Below are 23135 nucleotides of genomic sequence, written 5' to 3' on the forward strand. Positions count from 1 at the left end.
GAACGAAATTACGCCATGTTGTTCTCAGTTGGCTTCACTTGCTGCGCAAGAATGTCGAGGGCCGTCGTACCACGCAGGAGCAAAGATTTAAGTAAATTATCATAAGTTAATTTTTTGCTTGTCCCTTTCGAATGCCGTTACAACGGTATTATGAATCCGTGTCCCTAAGATGCTTGCTACTGCAGTCCTTACCTCTCTGGGAACCTTTCGAACCTATCTTCACCATACCGGCACCACAAACGCATTCCATTTGCTAATGTTGCTGCATTGCCTTGTGTATATCTACACACTTTGCCCTTCATTCCGAGCGACCTAGCGACTCTGGTCCCTAGAATCGACCGAATAATGATTTTTATGTAATGAAGTGGAAAACGGGATCATAGACAAGGGTGTAGTCCAAACTCGAGGATCCAATTTTTGCGAAAAATAAGCCCACAGCCTTTCGATTCGAATGCCCAAATTCAGGGATGCATGGGATATTTACTTGCTCGGTTATTACACCGTTCGTAAAGGAAAAGGCGATAACCCAAGATTCGCTTCAACATATTGTCAAACGAGCGGTAGCGGAACTGAACTGTAAAAAGTATACGTGAGAAAGTGAACAATTATGTGAAGATGAAATAAAACAGGAAATATAAGAGAAAAAAAGTTACACGCCGACCAACGATCATCGGTGGTTCGACGGCCACAAAAAAAGGACTTATGAATTACACTCGGCAGCGCACACGACACTGCTACCATATGAACGTACGTTCCCTTTTATCAGAGCTTCGACGGAGTTTGCTTGACAATTCGTCTCCGTTCATCTTGTTCGCTGCCTTTTATCTTTTTTTCCCTTTGCCGCACTTACTATGGTTCTCTATTTAAGTGTCATCTCTATCGTGCTAACTTTTACATTCTGATGTTTTTTTTATATTACTTTTATCTACTTCGTTTTTCTTTGTTGTGTGCTTACTTTAGCATCGTACTTCTCTCTATCTCTCATCGTTCTGCTTCAATGATTATTTACATTTTGCCTGCCGACGGTGGCGACGGCGGCGGCGATCGATCATACCTCAATCGATTTCGATCCGAGGGCCGCTACAGAAGCCCTTTTATATGTACTAATTACTATTTGCATACTCTTTCACGCTCTGCCCTCAACACGTACATGTTCGCCCCCTGCAAGTAGTGCCGTGCAGTGTTTGACCATTGCCTCTAATTTGCCATGAAGGCCTACGTTCGTACCTACACGCTGCTGATGCGGTTCACGTTTCAAGCTGTGGCTGTCACCCTCCCGGTGTTGCCTCGTACTGGATTATATCAAATTTAAGAAGAAAATAAATCACCTCCGTCTTCCTGCGCATGGTAGGTGTAACGCATCCATGGGTCCTTATTTTGACTTCACCTTTATCGTCGGCAGCTTGGAAGAAGGAAATCGTATCTTACCTTACGCCGTGCACCGCCGCCATCGGCGAGCTAAAAGAGCAGTCGAACTTCACGAAACATTTCAATTATCTGGAGCACACTTGCGATAAAAAAGAACTGGCGTTGATGCAGTCCTCCTTCGAACTCACTGTCGAGCAATGTTTGACCTCTGTAAAAATTGTATAACATCAATCGAGGGTCTATCAACAACGGTGACTGATCCGATTTCTCTCTTACCATTGCTTCGAAATAAACGATAACGATAGCTGATTCTCTGCATCGTGATCTTCTTTTTAACTTCGCTGCACATTGATCGGTTTGTGATCCAGCTTCGTAAAGTGTTTCACAGGATTTGCAGCACGCCCAACGTTCATTATTAACAACTACAGCCGCTCCACGACTGAAACGACAACGGGAGCAGCAACAGCAGCACCGGTACCAGCACCACCGGCAGCATCAACAACGGTAACACTACTACTGACACTACTTTTAAACTCATCACCCACCACATCACTCATCATCGGGTGAGCATCATCGGCAATCGATGAACTCACAAGTAGATCGTTCGCGTGGAACGTCTTGGAACGTCGTTGAATCAGTCAAGAGCAGACCACCTCGGTGGCTGAAGAAGCTGCCGGTGGGTTGGCTCCATTGCTGCTGCTGCTTCGATTATCTGCGCCATTACCGTTGCCAGTCGCGTGATCGGCCTTCGTTGGTTCGCATGAACTGTCCTCATCGATCAAGGTGCCACTGTTGGACGGAGGAATTGTTGCGACCTCTGACTCGAACGCCGGCTCGCAATCCGGACTGTTGCGATCGCCCGCCGGTGACGGTGGAGACGCTGCCATCTCTTCGTCCTGCGTTTGCGTAACCGGTGGCGAGTGATCGTTCTGGGATCGATCGAAACTGCTGTTGGAGGCTCCATCGAACTGAAACATTCAGAAGCGTTCCACCGCGTTACGCCACCACGAGCGATAGAGAGAAGGGAAGAGAGTGAGAAAGAGGACAAAGTAATGCTGCCAGCGCCACCACACATACTCTCCCAGTGGCCAACACTGGCTCTCTAATGTACGTTTTAGGATATGTTACACTCACGGAATCGTTTCGCCGCTTTTTCGTTGCACTTCCCGCACTGCCATTCGAGCCCGTTCCGGCGACGGGACTACTACTGCAGCTGGCCACCAGACCGCTCGTTGAGTTGGACAAATTTTCGGACGACTTTCGCTTCCGTGAACTGTGGCCGCTCGTCGATCCGCCACCATTGCCGGATGCAGGTGACGCCGAACCATTGTTGGTTGCACCGCTACCACTGCTGGCGGTGGTGTAACTGTCGGAGATCTTACGCTCGCGCTTCAACAGATTGGGGTCAAGGTATTGGGACAGTTGCTTTCGCCGTACGTGTCGTGCTTCGATTTTCATTCCGTCTTTCAGTAGTTTAATGTGCACCTGAAAGCAAAAGAACAGACGACACCCGATGAAGTAATCAGCAGCAATCAGTCGGCCGATAGAGCAAGTCATTCTTACTGCGTGCTTGTGCACGGAATCTGTGAAGCTTTGTATGCTTTCCGTGAGGTCGACATTAAGATTTTCGGTGCGCTCAAACTCGAGTCCGATGAACCAGAGCGAACAGAAAGCGGAAGGCGGTTTTCGTTCCGCTGCACCGTTCAATGTTGTGGCAGAGTTCTGCTCGTGCTGCTCGTAGCACTTTGGATTCACGTGCGCCAGATTGATGTGTTGATTACGCTCGAGGTTCAATATAAGGTAGCGTATTTTTGACTCAACCAAACCGCACCATTCCAGATGATCGTCCGCGTTACTTGAGGTCACTAATAATACAATAAAATGCCGATACCTGGAAACCATGCACAGGGACGAGTGGATTAGCTTCTCGTGGTTCGCATCGCATCGTAGCACGGCCACCGTATCGTACCTGTAGAAGAAACTTGGAGCTTCGAACAGCTTCTCCCACATCTGTTTGCCCATCATGATGTCGTCGGTAATCTGCATTCCTCGCGTAAACTCCATCAGCATCACTTTTCGCGTCGAGCTGGATACGTTGAACGTAGAGTTTTGTTGCGGATACGCCGGCGTAATGATCGGCATTAGGTGAAACCGATCCTGCACGTTTACTCGTGGATCCCAAACCTGGGACGGAAACGGAAGGGTTAGTTCTACGCCAGTGCCAAGCAACCAACGCTCTTATTACCTGAAAGCCAAGATTTACATTATCCGGCTGCTTGAGTAGCACGGGCTGAGGCCACTTCCAGCGGGAAAACACCAAGAAGAACTTGTGCACCAGCGTGGCAGCGACCGCGTTCGGGTAGAGCTGGCATGTCCGAGCCACCAGCATGGCCCACGAGACGCCTCCAAAGTATCCTAGAGAGTTCGAGTAGATACCGTGCCCTAAACCGTGGGGGGATTTAGTAAAAGAGAACAATGATGATCAAAAGAGAACTAAGACCGCACGCTCTATGGCCACTTACGTTTCGCCCACAGTTTTATCGTTCGCAGCGCGAGACGAAAGTTGTCAATGTTTGGTACGAGCCGAAGAATTTCATCCGTCACTCGACAACCGTTCAGACTGCGGACGGACTTTTGGTCGAGATTTTTCAGCAGCATGTCGTCCCGCAGATCGAAATTATCGGGAATCTCTTTCAGGGCCAACCGAGCGAACAGCAAATCGATTTCGATACCATCAAAGTTCATCTTTACGACAGGTACAAACGCTTCCTCGACAGCCTGCGCAAAAGGGATGGTGTATTAGGACTCTGGGACTCTGGCTCGACCCGTGGCAACCCGGTAACCTACCCGGCACTCCGTCACCTCCGGTTGCTGTTTGAGAAGTTCAAAGAACGATCCAAAGTAATCGGACCGGTCAATGTTGCGCGGAGCCACGCACAGGGCATCGATATCGGCGCCCTTGTGGTGCACACCGAGACGGTACGAGCCGAAGGTGTAGATTTTGCCCCCCAGCTTTTCGGCCATCGCTTCCGGCATGTTCTTGGCGATCGACACATCGCGCACCCACTGTTTGACCAGTGTATTAAGTTTGGCCAGAATCTCCATACGATGGTTCAGCTCCGACTCGGCCTCGAACACATTATACGGTTCTGCAATGGGAAAGTAAAAAGTTGTTATTCTAAAATCCATTTCGCCAGATCGGAGGGGAATCAATCTGCCTACCTAGCGACTTTTGCAGTTCCTTTGTCTTTTGTAAATCTTCCGGTTTCGGTTCCGCAGTGCTGATGGCTGAGGTCATACCGAGGGTTTTGTTATTGCCCGGAGACCCCCCGCTGCCACCGCCATTCGCATGCGATCTTTCGTTGCTCCACATTTTGCAAAACTAAGAGGGTCTACGATCGGTCTACAAGCAGCTTCGCGCCGCTATCGGAAACTCTACACACTAAGGCTGCCTCATTCGGGGCAAGTCCATCTACCATCGGCGGCAAGCTTCCCGTCCCTTTCGCACGCGGATTAGCCGAGTGCTCAGTAATCAACTCTGCGACTAAATCTACCAACATTCGCGTATCATCAACAACCTAAACTAATGTGCATGCGATGTAGGTTCACGTCCGATTTTCGTTTTGCTTTGTTTTTCTTTTAAAGTATGTCAACCAGAAACTGTATTTCTGCAATATCAATGTCGTTCGAGTCGAAACAATAAAACAGTTCTTGAGCAAGATACAATCCCGATACTAGTTGGTGCACCGTGTTCCGTTTCAAGTAGAGATCCACAAGTCAAACTTTGTAACCGGGTGTGCTAGAGAAATGATATCCTAGGTGATAAAGTAATAGAAAAACGGAACATAAGTTTGTTATGTGATTTTTCTGGCCACCGTGGGCATTTTACGTACCCTTTCGATCGAAATTAAAACACCTCTAATTGTTAACACGAAATTCCATGCTCGGTGCACCGTCGTTAAATTGTTGACAATTGTTACCCTTGCCAGCTGCAGGGCCAGGTACGCTGAAAGGCCGTCGTGACGTGCTCACCAAGGTCCTGTGGTACTTTCCCATCCACCGACCAGCAGCGTGGTTGCTGTTATTTTCTCTTCCGGCCAGCAACACCCTGGACACTCTCCGGTGTTCAACGACGAACGTGCATAGCGGTTTCGCTGCGAAGCGGAAACCCAAAACCCACAACACCGAGGAGCGTGTTGCCCAAGAACCAGCAAGGCTTTTGCGGCCTCCAGGAGGGCCTTATGCCAACTTTCCACGGTGCCGTCGCGTCGATCGAATGATGGCTTCTCTTTCTCCGTTCAACAGTGTTTTCTATACTGCGCGTTGCTTTGCGATACGGCGTGTCGCTGAAAAACATGAGTAGGCTTGTATGAGAAACAAAGCAACCGTCGCCCAGTAAGGATATTGTAACTCTCGAAGGTCAGTGATGAAATGGATAAAAGTGAAGAAAGAAACACCTTTTCACCTTAGAGCGGGGTTCGAACTCTAACGTTTCAGTAGAACACCGATTCACTGATTACTGAAAATCACTGATTACCATAAAAACGAAGATGACTCAGAAGTCAGTGTTCCTCTCAAGAGACTTCTAACAAAATGACTCGCCAATATCTCAATCCAACACTGACCACATTGCCAAACACCCTTTCGTACGTATGACCATGAACACGTTTTATTACCTTCACACCATTTTCCGCCACTAGCAGCCAGAGAGAAAAGACGAAAACCCGGCGTTTGTAACCTTCATCGGTCGCTGGACTACCCAAGCGGCGGGTACAACAACAACACGAGATAAAAGTCGTCGAAGGTGAGTAAAAGTTTCGGGCACAACGTCAACGCTTTTGTCGTAAACGAGGCACGGCGCCACACGGCGAGCCGGACGCAATCAGCTTCGACGCCGTGGAAAATAACGTCGTGTAACGGTAGTGCACGAAACGGGGTGGATGATGCGGCTCTTACTTTGGCACACGCAACAAACCGCGAGAAGGACGACAAACAATTGACGCGCACACACACGCACGGTGTTCTGTCGTCACACAGCCGGGTGCACGGGAAAAAAAAAATCAAAAGGTAAAACTGAGGGTCCAACTGAGGAGGCGCGATAAGGAGTGTTTGGACGCGCCGAATTCGAATGAAAACAAACGGGGCAGGTGGAAAGAATAAGAAACACACGTACACCGCACTCGCTGTCTCTTTCTTTCACGCGCCTGCTTTTCGGCAAAGTGGAAAATTCGTGGTAAAATGAAATCGAACGAATGAAAACGCGAAGAGGAAAAGAAAAACCGAAAACTCACTCCGCACTCGCCGTCCACCTGGAACCACTATAGGCTCGCCCCGCCTGTTCGCGGTTACATTTTACGCGTTTATTGCGGACACTGCGATGCGACGGCCAGGCGTCACCTTTCCTTCGCAATCACTCCGAAGCGCTATCGAATCTGCGCTGGCCTCGTTTCTTGCTGACATCAAGGATCAGCGCCACCGATGGTTCCGGATGTTTCCGGAGCAACCATCGCCACACGCGGAAGCACTGGTGTTGGCGCACACACACACACTCATTCGCAACACGGCCCGTGCCCGTGCCGTGTCCCAGGCCCGGAGAAATGCGTTATGCTTACTTCCGCCTGTGTGCCGCACACCGTTTCCGGACAGGGAGCACCCGTTTCTCACACGCACTGTTTCTGCGTGTCACGTTCCGTGTTATAGCAGGCCGCGAATGATCACAGCGCGCTCCGGCAACAAAGATGCGCTACGTGGTGCACTATTTCCGCAGATGAAGGGAGCACTAGACCCACGGAAAACGATGCGTCCACTTGCTTCCGGCTCCGGTCCGTGCGTATGCGGTTGGTGTTGCGAACGCTACGCGAAAAAACGTCTTTTCCAAAATGGCGGATGGCGGATACATGAAACACGAAACGTCAAAACGTGAATGTTGTTTTTATGAATTTAACCGATTTTTGAACCCAACTTTGACACTGCGAACCTAACTTTGATGACGAACCTGACACCCGAGAGAGAGAAATAGCAGCGTCTACAATTGAGTGTTGAGGGCTCCAAAAGGCCGGGCTCGAAGCACTGTGAACTGTTGTTATTATCTTGATTATAGACTTTGAGCTTGAGATTCACTGTGAACTGTGAAAAGGCGAAAGACTGAAAAAAATGTGCGTGCCGCAGAGAAACGTGCAAGAAACACGAGCAGCTAAGAAAATTTCACCGGGGACCGCTCACCATTTTCGCCCGCCTTTTGGGTGTCCGATTTTTTCGCCATTGCCCGATTTCAAAAATCAACACCGATTAATCCAAAGTATCACGTATAGATGGCGCTTCATCAACGGAAAGTTCGTTTACAACATTACAAAATATTACAACAAAATAGTAGAAAAATATTCAAAATCACGCGAACTCTTTGAGGCAGAAAATGTGACTCAAGCCAACACAATTTACTAGAGAGAAGCACAAAGTGAACCATTGATCATTGTGAAATTTTACGACCAATCGAAGAAGTGTGTTCAACTAATTAAAACTTACCTTCAATTGCATGAGCTCAACATCTTATATTTTCGATTGGGATCCGCTTCGGTTTACTGCTAGTTTGACATAGTTTATGAACAATCCGTTTTACCGGTTGTTGATGTGTTTGTGTACTTTTTTTTCTTTTTTAGCCTACAGACAATTATCCTAGAGGACACATATGCTAAAGACCGTTCAACTGAACTGTACTAGAACCAACATATTCTTGGGGGATTTTTGGACGCGTTGATGACAATGACCAATGCATACGAAAAAGGAGGTAAAACCAACCATAAGACAAATTTCCTGTTCGTGAATCAGAACCAGAGTTTCATAACTTTTATCGGCATTCTTCCTTGTTCGGGAATCGCTTTCTAACAAACACTCGTGGGACATATTTGCAATTCGTTTACTGGTGTGTTTATGGAGAAAGATGGCGAATGATCACCACAGCAGGGAACCAGCACTTGCAGTTCCAATAAGCTAATCTACTCAAAACTACTCTTATTCTATGCACAATTCTCCTCATTCTTACCCCCTATCTATCTCTGCGTCAAACAGTCTGGCTTCGTGATGATGTCCTTGAAGGAGTATAGATAGGAAATTAGATTTATATTCCTTTTGACGGTTCGTTATTGATGTCAGTGACAGTTCACTGATTGACGGCCTGAGGTTTCACTTCTGCGGCTTCTTCTTCTTTTCGACCAACAGACTTTAGCCCCGTTTCCCATAATTTACTCGGACGGAGCAGTTTCCGCTGCCACGGGGTCTTCTGGAGCACATTTAGAAGCAACGATCGAGTCTTCATTCACTTCCGGAGGCGCCGACAAATTATCTCTCGACTGCGACGGCGAAGTTTGTTCGAATTCCTGCGTGTTTTGTTGCCTCTCATCGTATTGCTGCTCCGGCTGGCAATCGTTGTGCGGTTCAACGTTGTGTCCACTTTGCAGTTCCGGCACGTGTTGCTGATCGTACTCATAGCGTTGCTGTTCGCTGTTGAAATCAGATCGATGTTCGTCGCCGTCATCCGACGCCCTCGCTCCGTGCGACGAATCGTCTTGCGTTAAAAATGATCCACCTTGGGGTTCATTTGATGGAGGAAAACCCCTTGCTTCAGCATGGTCGTTTTCACGCTGCTGCTCTAATAGTTGGTTGTTGCCGTACAGTGTTCTTCCATCCTCCTCATCGGGCAGGTTGTTCGTCTGTTCGGAGTCATCCTCCTGTTCGGGGGAATAGAGAATCGGTTGTGGACGCTCGTCGTCCGGATCATCGTTTCGCTGGCGACGATGATGATCCCGCCCGTACCGGCGATCGCTAGAAGATTCATCGTCACCACGCCGTGTTCCCAGCATCTCATTTTCCCTCACGTCGTTGCCCCTCGTTTCGCCACCATGCTCGGAGGGTGCACGATGTGATGAGGATTCCTCATTTCGCACCATCATTTCTTCGCCGACGGAGGGGCCTCCTTCTTGCTGCGCTCGATCGCCCTTCTCAGCTACTTCCTGTTCACCCTCGCCTCGGCCGCCCGATTGCTGATGATCGCGATTACTTTGCGACCGACCGCCGGCCGATGCTGCATTCCAATTATCATCATCATCCTCCCAGCGCACCGCACGAGTCGGCGCGTTTCCGCCACCGCTCCGGTTGCTACTGCCTCGAGCATTGAATGGTTGCCCACCATCACCACCACTACCGGGGCCTTCGTCTCCACTGCGCCAGTTTTGCCTTCCACGGCCGCGGTTGCCGCCATCGTCGCGGTTGCCATTGTTGCCACGACCGCCACGCTCGTTCCAATTGCGACGGTTCGAGTTGCTATTGCTGTTGTTGCCACCGGAATCGTAACCGTTGCCGCCACCATCGTCTCGATCGAAAAAGGCGCCCTGCTGTTGACGATCTTCATTGAAAAATTGTCCACCACCGCCGCGCTGATTGTTGTTCCGGCCTCCTAACCGATTGCCAAACATTCCTCCGCTGTTACGGTTTCCTCCGGCACCGCCATGGTTTGAAAACTGACCATTACGTCCTCCCTGATTGCGGCCACCACCATCGCCACCGCGTCCACCCTCTCGATCGCCTCCTCCTGCACTGTTGTTGAATCGATTCTGCTGGTAGTTGCTTCCTCCTCGGCGCGTGAAGTCAGCATTTCCAAAGTCTGTAAAATGCAACCGAAGCTTATAGAACACCCGTTTGTGGCCCTCACAACATTGGTCCTGTGAACACCTACCCCCGTCACCGTCGCCACCTCCACGGCCACCAAAGTTCCGTCCTCCTCCAGTTGCTCCTCCTGCTCCGGCCGCACGTTGCTGTTGATGGCTGAATTCCAACACACCGGCCAACTCTCGCAAGCGCTCCGAAAGGGGGCGATCGTCCTGAGTGTTGTCTCCGCTGCGGAAATTGTTGCCACCACCCCAACGGCTACCACGTTCACCGCGATCACGACGCCCGCCGCCGCCACCCCCGGCATCGCCACCACCACGGCCATCGTTTCCGCGATCAAAGTTTCCACGCGGCTGCTGGTCGCGATCGCGACTACGCCGCCCACGATGGTGATGATCGCGGCCACCATCGTCACTCGAGCGAAAGTCTCTTGCTCCCCGTCCGTTACTATCGCCACCACCACCATCGGCGCCATCGTCACCACTTCCTCCTCCATTGTCCGACATATTGCCCCCACCGAGAGGCGGCCCGCCGAAGAATGCTGCGCTGCCAGCTGGTGGCCCCGGTGGAAGATTTCCCAAACTCGGTGGCAACAGCGGTGGCGGAGGCTGATTGAAAAATGCACTACCGTGCCCCCCGCCACCCGGTGCCACCGGTCCGAGGGGCCCCGTGTTTGGAGTGCTTTCGTCTTCCATTTCAATGTCCATATCATCGGCGGACGATTTGCTCATATTCGAAACAGCAGCCACCGCACTCAAGAGGCTTGCGCTCGCTGCACTGCCATTGCCCATCAGCCCGGCCGTGGGCGGTGGTGGAGGAAGCACACCAAAGCCGCCCAGTGGCAGGGGAGGTGGGTTGCCCGGAAGCATCATACCGGGAGGTGGAACGTTTATGCCCAACCCGGACACCATGTTCGGTCCCATCGGAATTCCCATCGATAGTGGCAATCTAGAAAGAAAACCGGCATGATAAATCGAACGCGGACTTATGGGAGTGTGATGTGCGTCATACTTACCGAGTAACAGCACCCATCGGGAAGGGTGGAAGCCCCATGCCTAGCATAGCGGTGGGCGGCGGCTGGCTCGTATCGACGGCACCGAGTGGGAATAGCGAAGGATTGAGCATTCCGGCAGCGGCTGCAGCAGCGGCAGCCGCCGTTGACAGGTCCGACCCGTCGAGCTTCTTCAGCCCCATGCCAGGGGCCAGCATTCCCATTCCTTGTGCGGTGATCCCAACGCCACTACTGCCACCGGCCACACCGGGTGCACCACTGCTACCACCGCCCGGGGCAGCCTTTTCCTTCATCCATCCTGGCATCGTGTCCTCGTCGAACATGCCGCCATCTTCGAGCGAATCCAGGTCAGTGGAGGGGCCAAGTTTCGGCCAGGGAATGTAGCTGACGCCCAAATCGAGATCCCAATAGTCCTTCCACTCCTTGCTCTTGACACCTTTGCCAGCTGCCCACGAGATCGTGATCGCTCGACCGTGCATCTTGTGGTTCTTGAGGCTTTGCATGCACTTGAACGCATCCTGCCGGCGGTTCATGACGATAAACGCGCACCCGCGGGGTGGTATCATATCGATGCTCACGATGTCACCATACTTGCCGAAGGTATCGGACAGCTCCTCCTGTTGGACCAGCTTCGAAAGGTGGCCAACCCACAGTGTGGTGCTGCAAACTGCGAAGGAAAGTAACCGAATGGAAGAGTTTTATTTCGGTTCACGGGAAACAAAGAAGAATGAGCAACCACAAACACCATCGCAACGTAGCAGCAGCTTAGCTTGGCCAGCGGCACGGAAGGTGGCAATCGAAGGCGCGAATTCCGTTCACCGATCTTTAACCAATTTAGTCGCACATTCAGGGAACAGGATTCACTGTCTACAAAAAAACTTGTTCATTTCATACAGACGTCGATCGCTCAAAACGTTTCCAACAATCTCTGCAAACATTGCCGAATTTATGTTTGTTATTAACAGCAAACAATAAATTACGCCACGGGCACCAAATTGTGGTGACTTTAAAAAGAATCGATTACTTTTGGGGCTCATTTACGAAACATGAGCATTGTTCGCTGTCGTGTGTGTAGTAGGTCCGAAGGAATGACCCTACGTTGTACTCTCTGTAACTGTGCTTCTTGTGCTTCAAATATACATATATTGCTTTAAGTATTGCGAATAAAGATTGTTTTCTGATTTTTATCACCAATTTAGGTAATGTTTGAAGCTGCTAAGATAAGGAAAGTTCCAAAACATGCACCATGCTTTAACTAACAAAATACGCCATACGCCAAATGGAGATAATAAACACAGCCCGCCCGTAGCAAAAGGTCACGACATTTGACTCTAAATTTCGAGATATGGCTGCGAACATTTGCCGACATGTGTCGAGAACTGAAAAAGCCAAGCCAAAATCAATCAGTTCAAAGCCACGCACGCGTTGCCACGAAGATAACGACGACTACGAACGAAACCGACCGACCAGACACGGGTTAGCTCGTCTGGCCATTGCTGAAACAATCACAGAACTACTATTGTTTCCGTTTTCACTTCTCCGCACGAACGGCTGGCTCTTCTTGTCGATGTTGCCGCAGTTCATTTCTTTACTATCACTTTTCAGGCACACTTTTGTTCGGATCACGAACACTGAGTTATTCTGGGCACACCACCGGGCCACCGTTCGCTGCTGCTGCTTTTGTGCGCTCTTGTGGGTTGCTCCTTTTGGGCGTATGATGCCGGTCTTACCACTCAGGTGTTCCTTTTTGATCTCCGGCAATCCCTTGCGCTTGCGTTCGCGCTCGTGTTCCTTCTCGCGCTCGCGCTCCTTGTTCGAGGACCCACGATCACGTGACGATCGGCGCCGCGATGATCTCGGCGAACGGGATGCGGACCGTGAACGGGAATGGGAACGGGACGCGCGTCCTCTACGACTGCTACTGGCCCCTCCACCGCTTCCACCTCCTCCACGACGATCGCGTGGTGAGCGCGACCGGCTCTTGCGCCGAGACGACGATGAGGACGATTTGTAGCGATCGTTGTTCCCGCTTCCGCCACCGCCGCCCACGTTGCCGCCTCCTCCTCCTCCTCTGCCACTGCTTCCTCCGCCCATCGGCATGGGATCTCCGAGTATCTGCGCAATGGTTGTAGAAGAGGCATTCGGGTTTGTTGACGTGTTGGTGTTGGGTCAACAATGGTCGCCGCGATGGAAAATCGCAACCGAGCATTTGTGACAATACATGGACAAAAAGAGAAACATAGAGAAATAGAAAAAAAGAAAAGAGAAAAAAGGGGAAAGAAAAGATATCGTTTAAACTGCATATCCCGTGTAATTCCGCCTGGCCCGCGGTTTGCGGCGAGAACCCGGATCCTTCTATCGATTCGTTCGCTCAAAGGGGTTGAGCTGGTCTCTTTTCGTACTTTCGAGTTGGCAGATCGATCAATCGACCGATCGATCCACCTTTTGGCAACCGTGCGCTTCGGCTTTTGGCTTTCATTTCGTTTGGTTTGGCTTGATCTGATGCGTGTGTTTTTATCTCCCATTGGCGTAAGTTTGGCGTATATTTGAAGAAGAAAACAAGGTACAATATTTCAATCCTATTCAACTCGAATAGGAAGGAACTTACCGTCCATCCATCGCTGGAGCATCTCTGCTTCCTCGCAAAGCCGAATTTGTCCAATTTGGACAAAAACGGACCTTCGAGGGAGAGCAGGACACCGAGGGAGATGAGGAAGAAGCCGTTCTTAGGTGCACACACAAACACACGACTCGCTCGTACGGTACTTTAGCCCTACCTTTTGTGCCGCGAGCGTTCTTCTTGCCATTGCCGTCTGTTGCCGTTGGGCTTACGTGTCGGTGGTACCGCCATTACTAATGATCATTTAATGTTTGCTTTACAGTTTGAGAAACATTTCTTCGCTGGGCTTCGTTTACGATGTTACTCATAATGTCACATTACTGTTATTGTCATTAATATTATCGTCGGTATGATGGTGAAAACTCATCGTCGTGTGAAATCATCTATCCTAGGTCATGTTTTCTAAGCTCCTCGAGTAAACAAAACTTATATTTTTCAACAACATGACAGACAAACTTCGTCACAACAGTAATTATCCTCAGTTATCTTATAATATTTCTCAGGAAAGAAAAACATTTGCTGAAAAAAAGTTCAGCATACAAAGTGGGTCAGCAGATAAATTCGTCGGGAATATAAAACGTATCCCAACCTACACACTACACCACGACAGGTGGTTTGAAAGTGCAAAACATCGAAAGTAGCAAAGGACGTAGCTTGTGTCCTCACAGTCAACCATTTCTATTTGCCAGGTGTGCAGGTTGTGGTTGCTTTAGTGGGCGACAAAGAAACGAATAGCAAAAGCAATAATCACCTCAACTCCGGTTATCGCCACATCGTTATCAGTATCAACATCCTTCGCTGATGAGTGACCTAAATAGATCGAGATCGAGATCAAGAATGGAAGAGAGAAAACAAGTGTGCATTAGGAGCGGAAGATGTTTGCAAATTTCTTCTGGACTCGGGCAACGGTTCCGATACCTACCGGCATTCAGATCGATCGGCGGTTGACGACTGAGATCGCATTCATTCGCAAACGGAAGCTTCATCAGCACGCTGGCCAGATGCTTCTCAAACTTTTCCTCCTGCAACCGCATTTCGGTCAGTTTGCTCTGCTTTTCCTCCTGCTGCTTCAGTTTCTGCAGGTTCTGCAGTTGCTTCAGCACGTTCGGATCGGACAGTATCTGCGCAATGTTGCCACCCGGCATCTGTGTCAGATCCGGAAGGCCTCCCGCAGCACCACTGCCTCCGTGTGGGACGGAGGGTGAGCTTTTATCTTCCTCCTCTTCGCTGCCGTAGTCAAAGTCCAGTAGCTTCTTATTGAACTTAACCTGATCCTTCGACGCTTGGGCAGCAGCCGCAGCGGCATCGCCGGATGTTTGGCGCATCAGTATTTGCTGGAACTGTTGTAGCTGTCGGATGGTGTTGGGATCGAGCTGTTTCTGTGATACGATACGGATGGGAGCGGTAAAGCAAAACGTGTTGAAGTTAGTTTATAATTATTGGAACCAATAATAACCACGGAGTGTTACGCAACAGACCGTTTGCCAATTTACCGTTTCACCCAACTGCAGCGGTCCGCCGTGATCATCGAGACCGCTTCCCATGGAAGGGCCTGCTGGCGATCCTAGCATTAGCCCACCAGCCGAATTCATGCCGTTCGCTCCCGCTTGCTCTTGTAGTGCAGCCTGCGCATGGTACTGCTGATGGATCGGGTGATCTGGATTGGCCAGATCGAACAGAGGTTGTATCACCTCGGGCAGGAACACCATGTTCTTCTGCCACAAGTTCAGCACCCGAATGATTTTACTCTAACAAAGGACACAGGAAAGGAAGGACCAATAGTTTTGTGACTCACACAGCGATCTAGCGAGTGACGGTCAAAACGTTTAGTGGCCCACTTACCTTGTCTTCCGGCGGGCAGCGAAAGAGATGCGCAAAAGTCGCCTCCATGTTGCGTGCGAAACGAGGGGCAAAGACATCCTTCTCCGGACCAAACTGGTGCCGCGATTGGCGCACAATCGAATCGATTACGTACAGACCGGGAATCTTGTACTCGCATTTGCACTTCTGGATGAACTTTTCCACACTCTGCACCACATGCTTGTAGAACTTGATTGCCTTCATCGCACTGCGTGTAATCGAGGCCATCTTGGCCTTCGATATCGGCGGCTTTGACTCATAGAGCCCAGAGAGCTGCAAGAACAGAGAAATACACGCATTAATTATGCGCCACCACCATGCACACTATTCAACCCAATCATAATAATCCACAAATCATCACTCAAAAAACAGAACCACCACGAGATCACCCGTCATCAGCGGATTTTCCACAAATTTTTTTTTTGTTTTCATTTGTCACGGCTTTTCTCACAAAAATCCTTTCGTGGTTGTCGGCCGTGCAGAAGAGCCGGTACCGATTTGGCCGCAAAGCCTGTTCCTCCAAACACCTCGTGCACTTTTTTGCACATTATGGTCTTATCAACCCTTTCGTTTCGACCACTGCGCCACATTGCCACCGCCTATCCACGACCACCACGCGCACGGGCCACGGGTAGTGGCCCGAATTCTCACCTCCTGATTGAACACCCGCACAGTTTCCATGCTGGTCGCATCGATAGTCGCCGCCACGATGGAAAATTTTTCGCACAGAGCACTAGGCACAGGAAAAGGGGCAAAGATTAATCCGCAGCCTCTAGCACGACGACGCGACGGTAGGGCATGGAGTTTGCCACTTGTCTAGCAGAGCAAATCCGGTTGCGAGCGATTTTGGCCACAACCCGTTCACATGCACTGTTGCAGTTGGGAGGCAATCGGTTTTCCTCGTTGCCGGCGGTTTATTTTCACAGTCCAACTACTGTTTAATTCACCATTCGTAGCGAATTTGGTCGGACCGATTTTCTACGATCAGCACAAGCACAGAATTTCTCAAAATGGCTACTCCTTGTATGGCACACGGTCGTGTACGTCGATGCATCGAAACGGTTGAAAATCGAGTATCGCTGAATCGATTAATGGCAAAAACCGAGGCTGTCAAAATGGGGGTACTGAACAGCGTACAGAAAACAATTTTTCCTATCTTTTTTTAGCAAACGCACTGTTAAAACATGGACCAAAAATAAAGAAAGCAGCGTACAAAATATTAATGAATCCTTTTTCTAGTTGCCAATCGAAACCGCGAACCGTGAAACAATTCAACCGTGTCTCTTCCAACAGCACAGTCGATGAAACATTTAAAACAGAGACCTTTCGTTCGCAGTGTAACGCTTCCAACCTGTCAATCTGGTAACGGTGGTGTAGTAACGCAGCTGAAGGATAAATCCGTTCTTGGAGGCAAAGATGGCGTTTGGTTCGGTGTCTTAAAGCGAGTGTCCGTGTAAGCGCGGTTCGAGAAAATAAAGCACATTATTCGGATGTAAAAAGTAACAAATCGCAGCGAAGGGAAACGCATTTTTCGGCGGAAAATCGCGCTGACGTGAGGGAGAGTGTTGGGAAAGCACTCGCAGTGTCGTCGTGCTGCAAATCGAGGTAATAAAATGGGCTACATTCTGTGCTCTGTGCTGATGTCGTGTGTGGTGCTGTGTGAGCAATAAAAACAGAAGGAAAAATTGCATATGGCATCCTGACTTTCGGTACTTATCGGGTTTTTCGTGAAAGTCGTTGTTAAACCAACAGATAATGTCGGGAATGGTTTCGGTTCGCGTCGTGGTTCGTGGTTCGCTCGTGAAGGTGAAAAAGACGATCGGCGGCCACCCGCGGTTGTGTTGTTTGGGTTGCAAAAGAAGGAAGGCATCAATCGAAGTAGGCTGAAGCCAAAAATGCTATTCCTGGCAGTGCCGTGTGTCCTGTGTCTCTTTTGTGCATGGCGAGATGGTGGCACAAATAGAGGCCAAGAGGAGGACACCACAATCGGAGCAGCCTTACGTTGCGCGCGTTCCCGGTGAATTTTCCAGCATTTCCTGGATTGGAGCATAACTTCGCGAATATTTCAGAACGCCCGCCGCCGCGTGCTCGTCGTGATGGCTCCGGTATTCGGTCGCGCTTCACGTCCTGTATCGTGTCCCCATCGCAAATCCTACCGAGTCGCGTTTTCGATTTGAATTGAGTTTTAATGTCGCGTTTCGCTTTCGGGAAAACTGTTTCATTCGTCGCATGGAACTACCTTTGATCGCAGTCGTCCTTTCCGGTTTCTCGGTCTCGGTTTCGTTATACGGTCGTCGAATATGATGCCGCGCGATATGCCGATATGTCCGCGTAGCGAGGAGCCACTCTCGATACATTCTGTAACTGTATCACAGCTTCACAGTGCGGTTCCACGATACTGCCTTCAGAAAAAAGTCAAACAGCCTGGCCATGGTGCAGCCATGATGCACCGCCAGAAGCCGCATTCCACGATCAAGAAATTGTGGCGAATGTTTTTCGCTGCCACCGGGAGATCATCTTACTAATCCTGATTGCTTTTCTCGTTTCCACCATCTCACCGCACGGTTCCCTTGCATCTGAAGTACCCCAAGGGACACGTACTTTTGGGTGCAGTACCGACGTGCGGGACTACAAAACCCAAACAGTCACACCCAAAGGCAACCGGTACACACAATAGCACTGGTACAAGAAGCCTAGAAGTTGTTCGTGATTCAAAAGTGTGTGCGTGCGTGTGTGATCATCGATCGTTCGATCGCCCGCATTCGATTCGTATTTACTACGAATTCATAACTACGGTCGCGATCCTTGCGATCGATTCGAATCGCGCGGGTGTCACAAATCTATCGCTGATCGCCGCGTACGTTTGACCGGTGATCGATGTCGTTGCGACGGCGTGACCTAAGCCCCCTACCGCGCGGGAGTGGTAGCGGGGGTGGAGGGTCTCTCGGTGCCAGCAGCAAGCTACGAATGGATCGTAATCCAACAAGGGCAAAAATTAACGGTAAGAGTCTACACCGTGACATTTCTATGAGATCCAAAAACCATAATGTCTTCCCTTTTACCATTCACGCCCTCCACTAGATCCCAGCCACCCGGCAGGCAAGCGCAAGGAGATTGACAACGTAATGAAAAAGGCACGCGCCTTTCCGAACGAGACCTGGGACAAAAAGCTGCTCGAGGCGGAGGAGAAAGATCCCAACCGTTGGCGTCATACGGGCTACAAAAAGTTGTACATCGAGGACGACCCCAGTAGCTCCGATTCTGGACGCGGCGGTGCTCCCGCTGGACGCTATGGCAACGGGGGACGCCGCAGTCGTTCGCCGCGCTCTCCACGGCATCGTCGTACACCGTCGCCGTTGCCACCGATGCGGAAGCGGCGCATCTCATCTCCTTCACCGTTGCCGCTGCGTCGACGGTCTCCTCTGCCATCACCGATTACTCGAAAACCGTTGCTGCCGGAATCGAAACGCCGACCGCGGTCACCCTCGCCGCGAATGCGTCGCAAATCACCTCTGCAACTTATGACGCGGCGCCCATTATCGCCTGAATTACGTCGCCGATCGCCGCCACCGAACATGATGCCAGCAGGATCACCACGCCGACCTCGGCGCTTGTCTCCACAGCCGGTACCGTCATCGAAAGCGAGCCGAATGCCACCGGTTCCGCGATCGAAACGGCCACCTTCACCACCTCCCAGGGTAAGCGTTTGTTGGCTGATCTTGCACAAACACACAGTAGCAGGATCGCGTGCGATGCAACGAATCGATCGAATGCAGAGCAATCGTCTTGTTTACAAGCAGACCGACGATTGCGCCGCAGAACACCTTCTGGCGTTGAATAACCATTTTTCTTTTTCAGCCGATAAAACTTTTTTGTTAGCTTTCGGTTGGACTGTTCCAGTTCAACTATTAAGTAAAGAAGAATCATAAGCAACCAAATTTCATAAAAAAGGAAAGCATTTCCTTTCAAAATCAACATTTCACTTCTCTATCTTATCAATGTGTGCCACTTACTGCACGATCCTTCCAGTAAATAGGTTAAATGTAAAGGCCTTACATGTAAATGAATATTTTAAGAAACATTATTGGCTTATTGTTACTTTTGGTGATTATAGTAGTTCTTAGTCTGAGGTGAGGGTAAGAAAATGTTCTCGGCCTGTACTAATAGTTGCGTTATTTCTTTGCCACGATGCCCGCAGATGAGTCGTTCGGGTTCGATGAGCAGTTGCTCTGACGACTCCTGCTCTGCTTGCTCGGCCAAAGATCATCGTCGTCGTCGACGCTCTAGGTAAGCATGGTCGTTTTGATCGAGAAAATCAACGATGGGAAGTTTCCTAACACCGCTATGTCGCTGGAAGCTAAAGACGTCGAATGTAGAACTCGCGGGTGGACTGGTGTAATCCTTTCCTAAAATTACTCGTGTCCCTCTCGAATCCCTCCGGTGGGAAATGTAGATCTCGGTCGTTTTCGCATCCGCGTCCGCGCGCTCGTTCTCCGCCGCACAGCAACGGTTCGAAAACTCACCGACGCGATGGTCTCGGGGCCAGTCACGAAAACCGCATACGCCCCATGAGTCCGCCGCCGATGGATCCGCGACGCAAGCCAACAGTACTTCCGCCGTCCTCATCGCATCAATCCGAACGACTACCGAAAGCTCAGCGAAGTCTCGAGAAGGTGAGTAATTCAGTAAATGTAAGCGCGATCACTCTTATCGTAACGATCTTATGAACGTAGGATCCCCGTGATCGAGTCGCCCGATCGATTCCACACCCGTCGGTTCCAGAGCCGCGCCTGAGACGTCCTCAAACACCTGAATCGGATCGAGGACGAGTGTTATCTCCACCGAAGCGAGCAAAGCACAGCAGTAAACATTCTTCGGCCAGCTCTGTGGCAGTCCCGCCAGAGGATATCCGCCCAACCAAGAGTAGCGGCCGTTCGTCGAAGCAGCAACCACCACAGCTAGCCACTAACGGTGGTCAGGAAGCGAATGCTCAACCGGTGGCGGGACCCTCATCAGCGGCTCCGGTTGCTGCTGGTCACAAGAAACACAAAGAAAAAAGTGCGGAGAAACTACGGGCTCGCGTTAAGATCGAAGGAGAACCGAAACAAGCGAGAGCCGTCGCCCGGCCACGTTCGCCCTCCAGCGGCTCGGAGGAATCGAGCAGCAGTGAAAACTCTCTGCCTCGTTTTACGGCCACTACTCGCCTCACCCTGTCCGAGCGCTTCGGGAAGATGGCCCAGTGGAGTGTCGATCGATCGAACATGGAAAATATGCGCATCACCAAGAACTCGGCTGGTGGCGATCTGAAGGTGATGATCGAGGAGGAACTGGAAGCTCCACCGACACGCTACACGTAAGTTGGTTCAGCGGTTAAGTGGTTTCAACGGAAAAAACTGCATCCAAATGTTACGTCTTGTCTTGTGTACGTTTTCTACTTTCCAAACACAGCTACTCACCGGCTCCCGCTGGTCACTTCCCCGAGGAACTGATGACCACTGGACCCAGCGGACTCTCGTCGTGGGATGACGTACGAGTGCGCTACGAATATTACAAGGGCCGAGGCTACCTGCGCGATCTCGACCTCCAGGACTACATCAAGTGGGAGGAATGGTGGTACAAGTACCAGGAGTGGTTGAAGCAGGAGCGCTACTATGAGCTCTGGGAACGCACGCAGATAAACCGGCGACGGAAGAAAATCCCCATTTCGCAGCGTCTCAACTAAGCCTGTCCGAAGACGGACAAATGATTGTGTGCATCGTACGATCATTATTATTACTACATCGGTTTAGCGGGGGAAACCGTCTTATCATCAACTTTGATTTTTGAATTTAAGTTGATGCACTGTCTGTATTCGAACTGACGACGAACAGAAGGGAACCGGTCGATCTGTACGATGTCCGTTAGATAAGAGATCTTCCGGCGAATCACAAAAGAACATCTGATGATCGTCATGTAATGGAATGATTTCTGCAAGCTTTCATGACTGTTTTGGCCTGACGGACTCGGATAGTCACCCAAACTTCCGAGCTTAGAAAAGTTTGCCACAATTGAAGCGTCTTCTACGGGATTCAAACCCGTAACGCAAAACCATGTACGACAGTAACGAATGAAACCACTTTACAATTTGTCAACTTTTCTGTTCAATCAATCGATGATCTTAAAACGTAATGTTTAAGTAATATAAGAATGTTCGTTCTTCCTCATTTGACATGTCTACTGTTTTACGAATTCACCTTTTTCAAATATCTTTTCTTACAAACGTAGAACGTGTGGCAGTTTATGAATGTAGTTGGCACGCACGTGACACGTTTTCCGGACAGCAACGACGGGATTAGTACTACTTCCATAGTCTTTCTTTTTTTTATAGCTTTTTCTGAAATCTGTAACGTACTGTGTGCGTGGAAGTAAACGAAACAACTCATCAAACATATTGCATTGACAACTGAAATAGTTTGGCGATGAATAGAGCCGTGTGAACTTTGTTCCAGTTCGTAGATGACAGAGGACTAAGTTTAAAGAGGAGCAGTGTGTAAGTGTAAAAATAAAATCTAAATTATTGCACTTAAAGTACAGTTGTGGTTTTACATTCGAAATTATTTATTTCCTAAGCACATGCGTCTCTTTCGTGCTACAGTTTTAGTTACATACAAGCCTCCTAACGAATCCAGCACGAGACCACTTTGCGGAACCATATCGACAAAACTCCTTTTTGTGTTAGACGCTCATTGTCCTTTGCCGAGCATTTCAATGTGTTTGGAGATGTCTTCGGCAGTTGCTTTAGTCAGTGGAACCGACTTTTCTTTTCCCATCTCTACAAAAAAAAAGAAAAATACACCAAGGCTTGAGTGGAACGGACAAAGGTATCTTGCATTCGCTGTTCATCGTACCGTAACGAACCCAAAGTCTGGGCTGTACGCCGCTGCATTCACGCACCAGAATTGGGAGCGAAGGATTATCGCGCTTCAACTGAACGTAGCGGGTGTTTACGAATTCACTGTTCGAATGGACGGAAGGTGGTAGTCGGCGATGAACGATTGTGTAATAACAGACAGCTAGCGACCGAGCGGGGCAACATCGTTACTTACCGTACGCCTTGTGACTCTTCGCCCGTTTGGCACAGGTGCAGCCGGAGTTCCTTTACGGACGGGCTGAGCCTTGCGAACCGAAACAAAGTTAGCCTCATGTTTAGAGTTTATTTCACCCGCTAGGATTCCTTTTCGCCGATGGCCAAGAATATCGAAAGCACAGAAGAAAAACAAACTTTAGCCACTTTGCGTTGACAGTTTTGACATCGATTTGACGGCGTGCATCGTTTTCCTGTCATAATATGCGGCTTTCGAAGATTCGTCGATCTGATCGTTTTTCGAATGCAGCCAATTGTTTCAAAACGAATTTAAAAAATTCAATATTTTCCGTGAAGTTTCTGAACCACGGAATTAGAATCCGTAATATTCGACATTTGTTATGCTGATTGGTTACAGGATTTGAAAACAGCCCAAACAAAAAAAGCATTTATTTTTTAATTTTTTTACCGAAGATCTGAACCGTGAGACGGCCAATCTCACTATATGGACCGGATTGTGTTATGGATCTCTTTCTGACTACTACACTATA

At 49.7% G+C, this 23135-nt stretch overlaps 4 protein-coding genes across 4 annotated transcripts; 1 reads left to right on the forward strand and 3 right to left on the reverse strand.

The window, feature by feature from the left end:
* Window positions 1-403: 403 nt before the first annotated feature.
* On the reverse strand, window positions 404-4861 carry LOC128275543 (poly(A) polymerase type 3). Its single transcript, XM_053014086.1, has 9 exons — window positions 4591-4861; window positions 4216-4517; window positions 3891-4146; window positions 3614-3810; window positions 3338-3552; window positions 2932-3259; window positions 2503-2853; window positions 1645-2336; window positions 404-1576 (listed from the first exon to the last, which is right to left on the reverse strand). Exons 1-8 carry the CDS (start codon window positions 4739-4741, stop codon window positions 2007-2009), a joined length of 2130 nt encoding a protein of 709 aa, XP_052870046.1. The 5' UTR covers window positions 4742-4861; the 3' UTR covers window positions 404-1576; window positions 1645-2006.
* A 3745-nt stretch (window positions 4862-8606) lies between these two features.
* LOC128269842 (SR-related and CTD-associated factor 4) lies at window positions 8607-16238 on the reverse strand. The gene is made up of 9 exons (XM_053007247.1): window positions 16173-16238; window positions 15504-15794; window positions 15155-15409; window positions 14584-15040; window positions 14413-14471; window positions 12772-13156; window positions 11045-11708; window positions 10097-10977; window positions 8607-10024 (listed from the first exon to the last, which is right to left on the reverse strand). The coding sequence occupies exons 1-9, from the start codon at window positions 16200-16202 to the stop codon at window positions 8607-8609; spliced, it is 4440 nt and encodes a 1479-aa protein (XP_052863207.1). The 5' UTR covers window positions 16203-16238.
* Window positions 16239-18368: 2130 nt separating this feature from the next.
* On the forward strand, window positions 18369-21789 carry LOC128272220 (serine/arginine repetitive matrix protein 1). The gene is made up of 6 exons (XM_053009987.1): window positions 18369-18522; window positions 18603-19219; window positions 19720-19808; window positions 19975-20194; window positions 20255-20874; window positions 20970-21789. Exons 1-6 carry the CDS (start codon window positions 18399-18401, stop codon window positions 21241-21243), a joined length of 1944 nt encoding a protein of 647 aa, XP_052865947.1. The 5' UTR covers window positions 18369-18398; the 3' UTR covers window positions 21244-21789.
* A 305-nt stretch (window positions 21790-22094) lies between these two features.
* On the reverse strand, window positions 22095-22794 carry LOC128273263 (NADH dehydrogenase [ubiquinone] 1 alpha subcomplex subunit 2). Its single transcript, XM_053011199.1, has 3 exons — window positions 22607-22794; window positions 22409-22515; window positions 22095-22332 (listed from the first exon to the last, which is right to left on the reverse strand). Exons 1-3 carry the CDS (start codon window positions 22702-22704, stop codon window positions 22244-22246), a joined length of 294 nt encoding a protein of 97 aa, XP_052867159.1. The 5' UTR covers window positions 22705-22794; the 3' UTR covers window positions 22095-22243.
* Window positions 22795-23135: the final 341 nt, after the last annotated feature.

The sequence above is a fragment of the Anopheles cruzii genome, chromosome 3 (genome assembly GCF_943734635.1).
Source record: "Anopheles cruzii chromosome 3, idAnoCruzAS_RS32_06, whole genome shotgun sequence".
Taxonomy (NCBI): domain Eukaryota; kingdom Metazoa; phylum Arthropoda; class Insecta; order Diptera; family Culicidae; genus Anopheles; species Anopheles cruzii.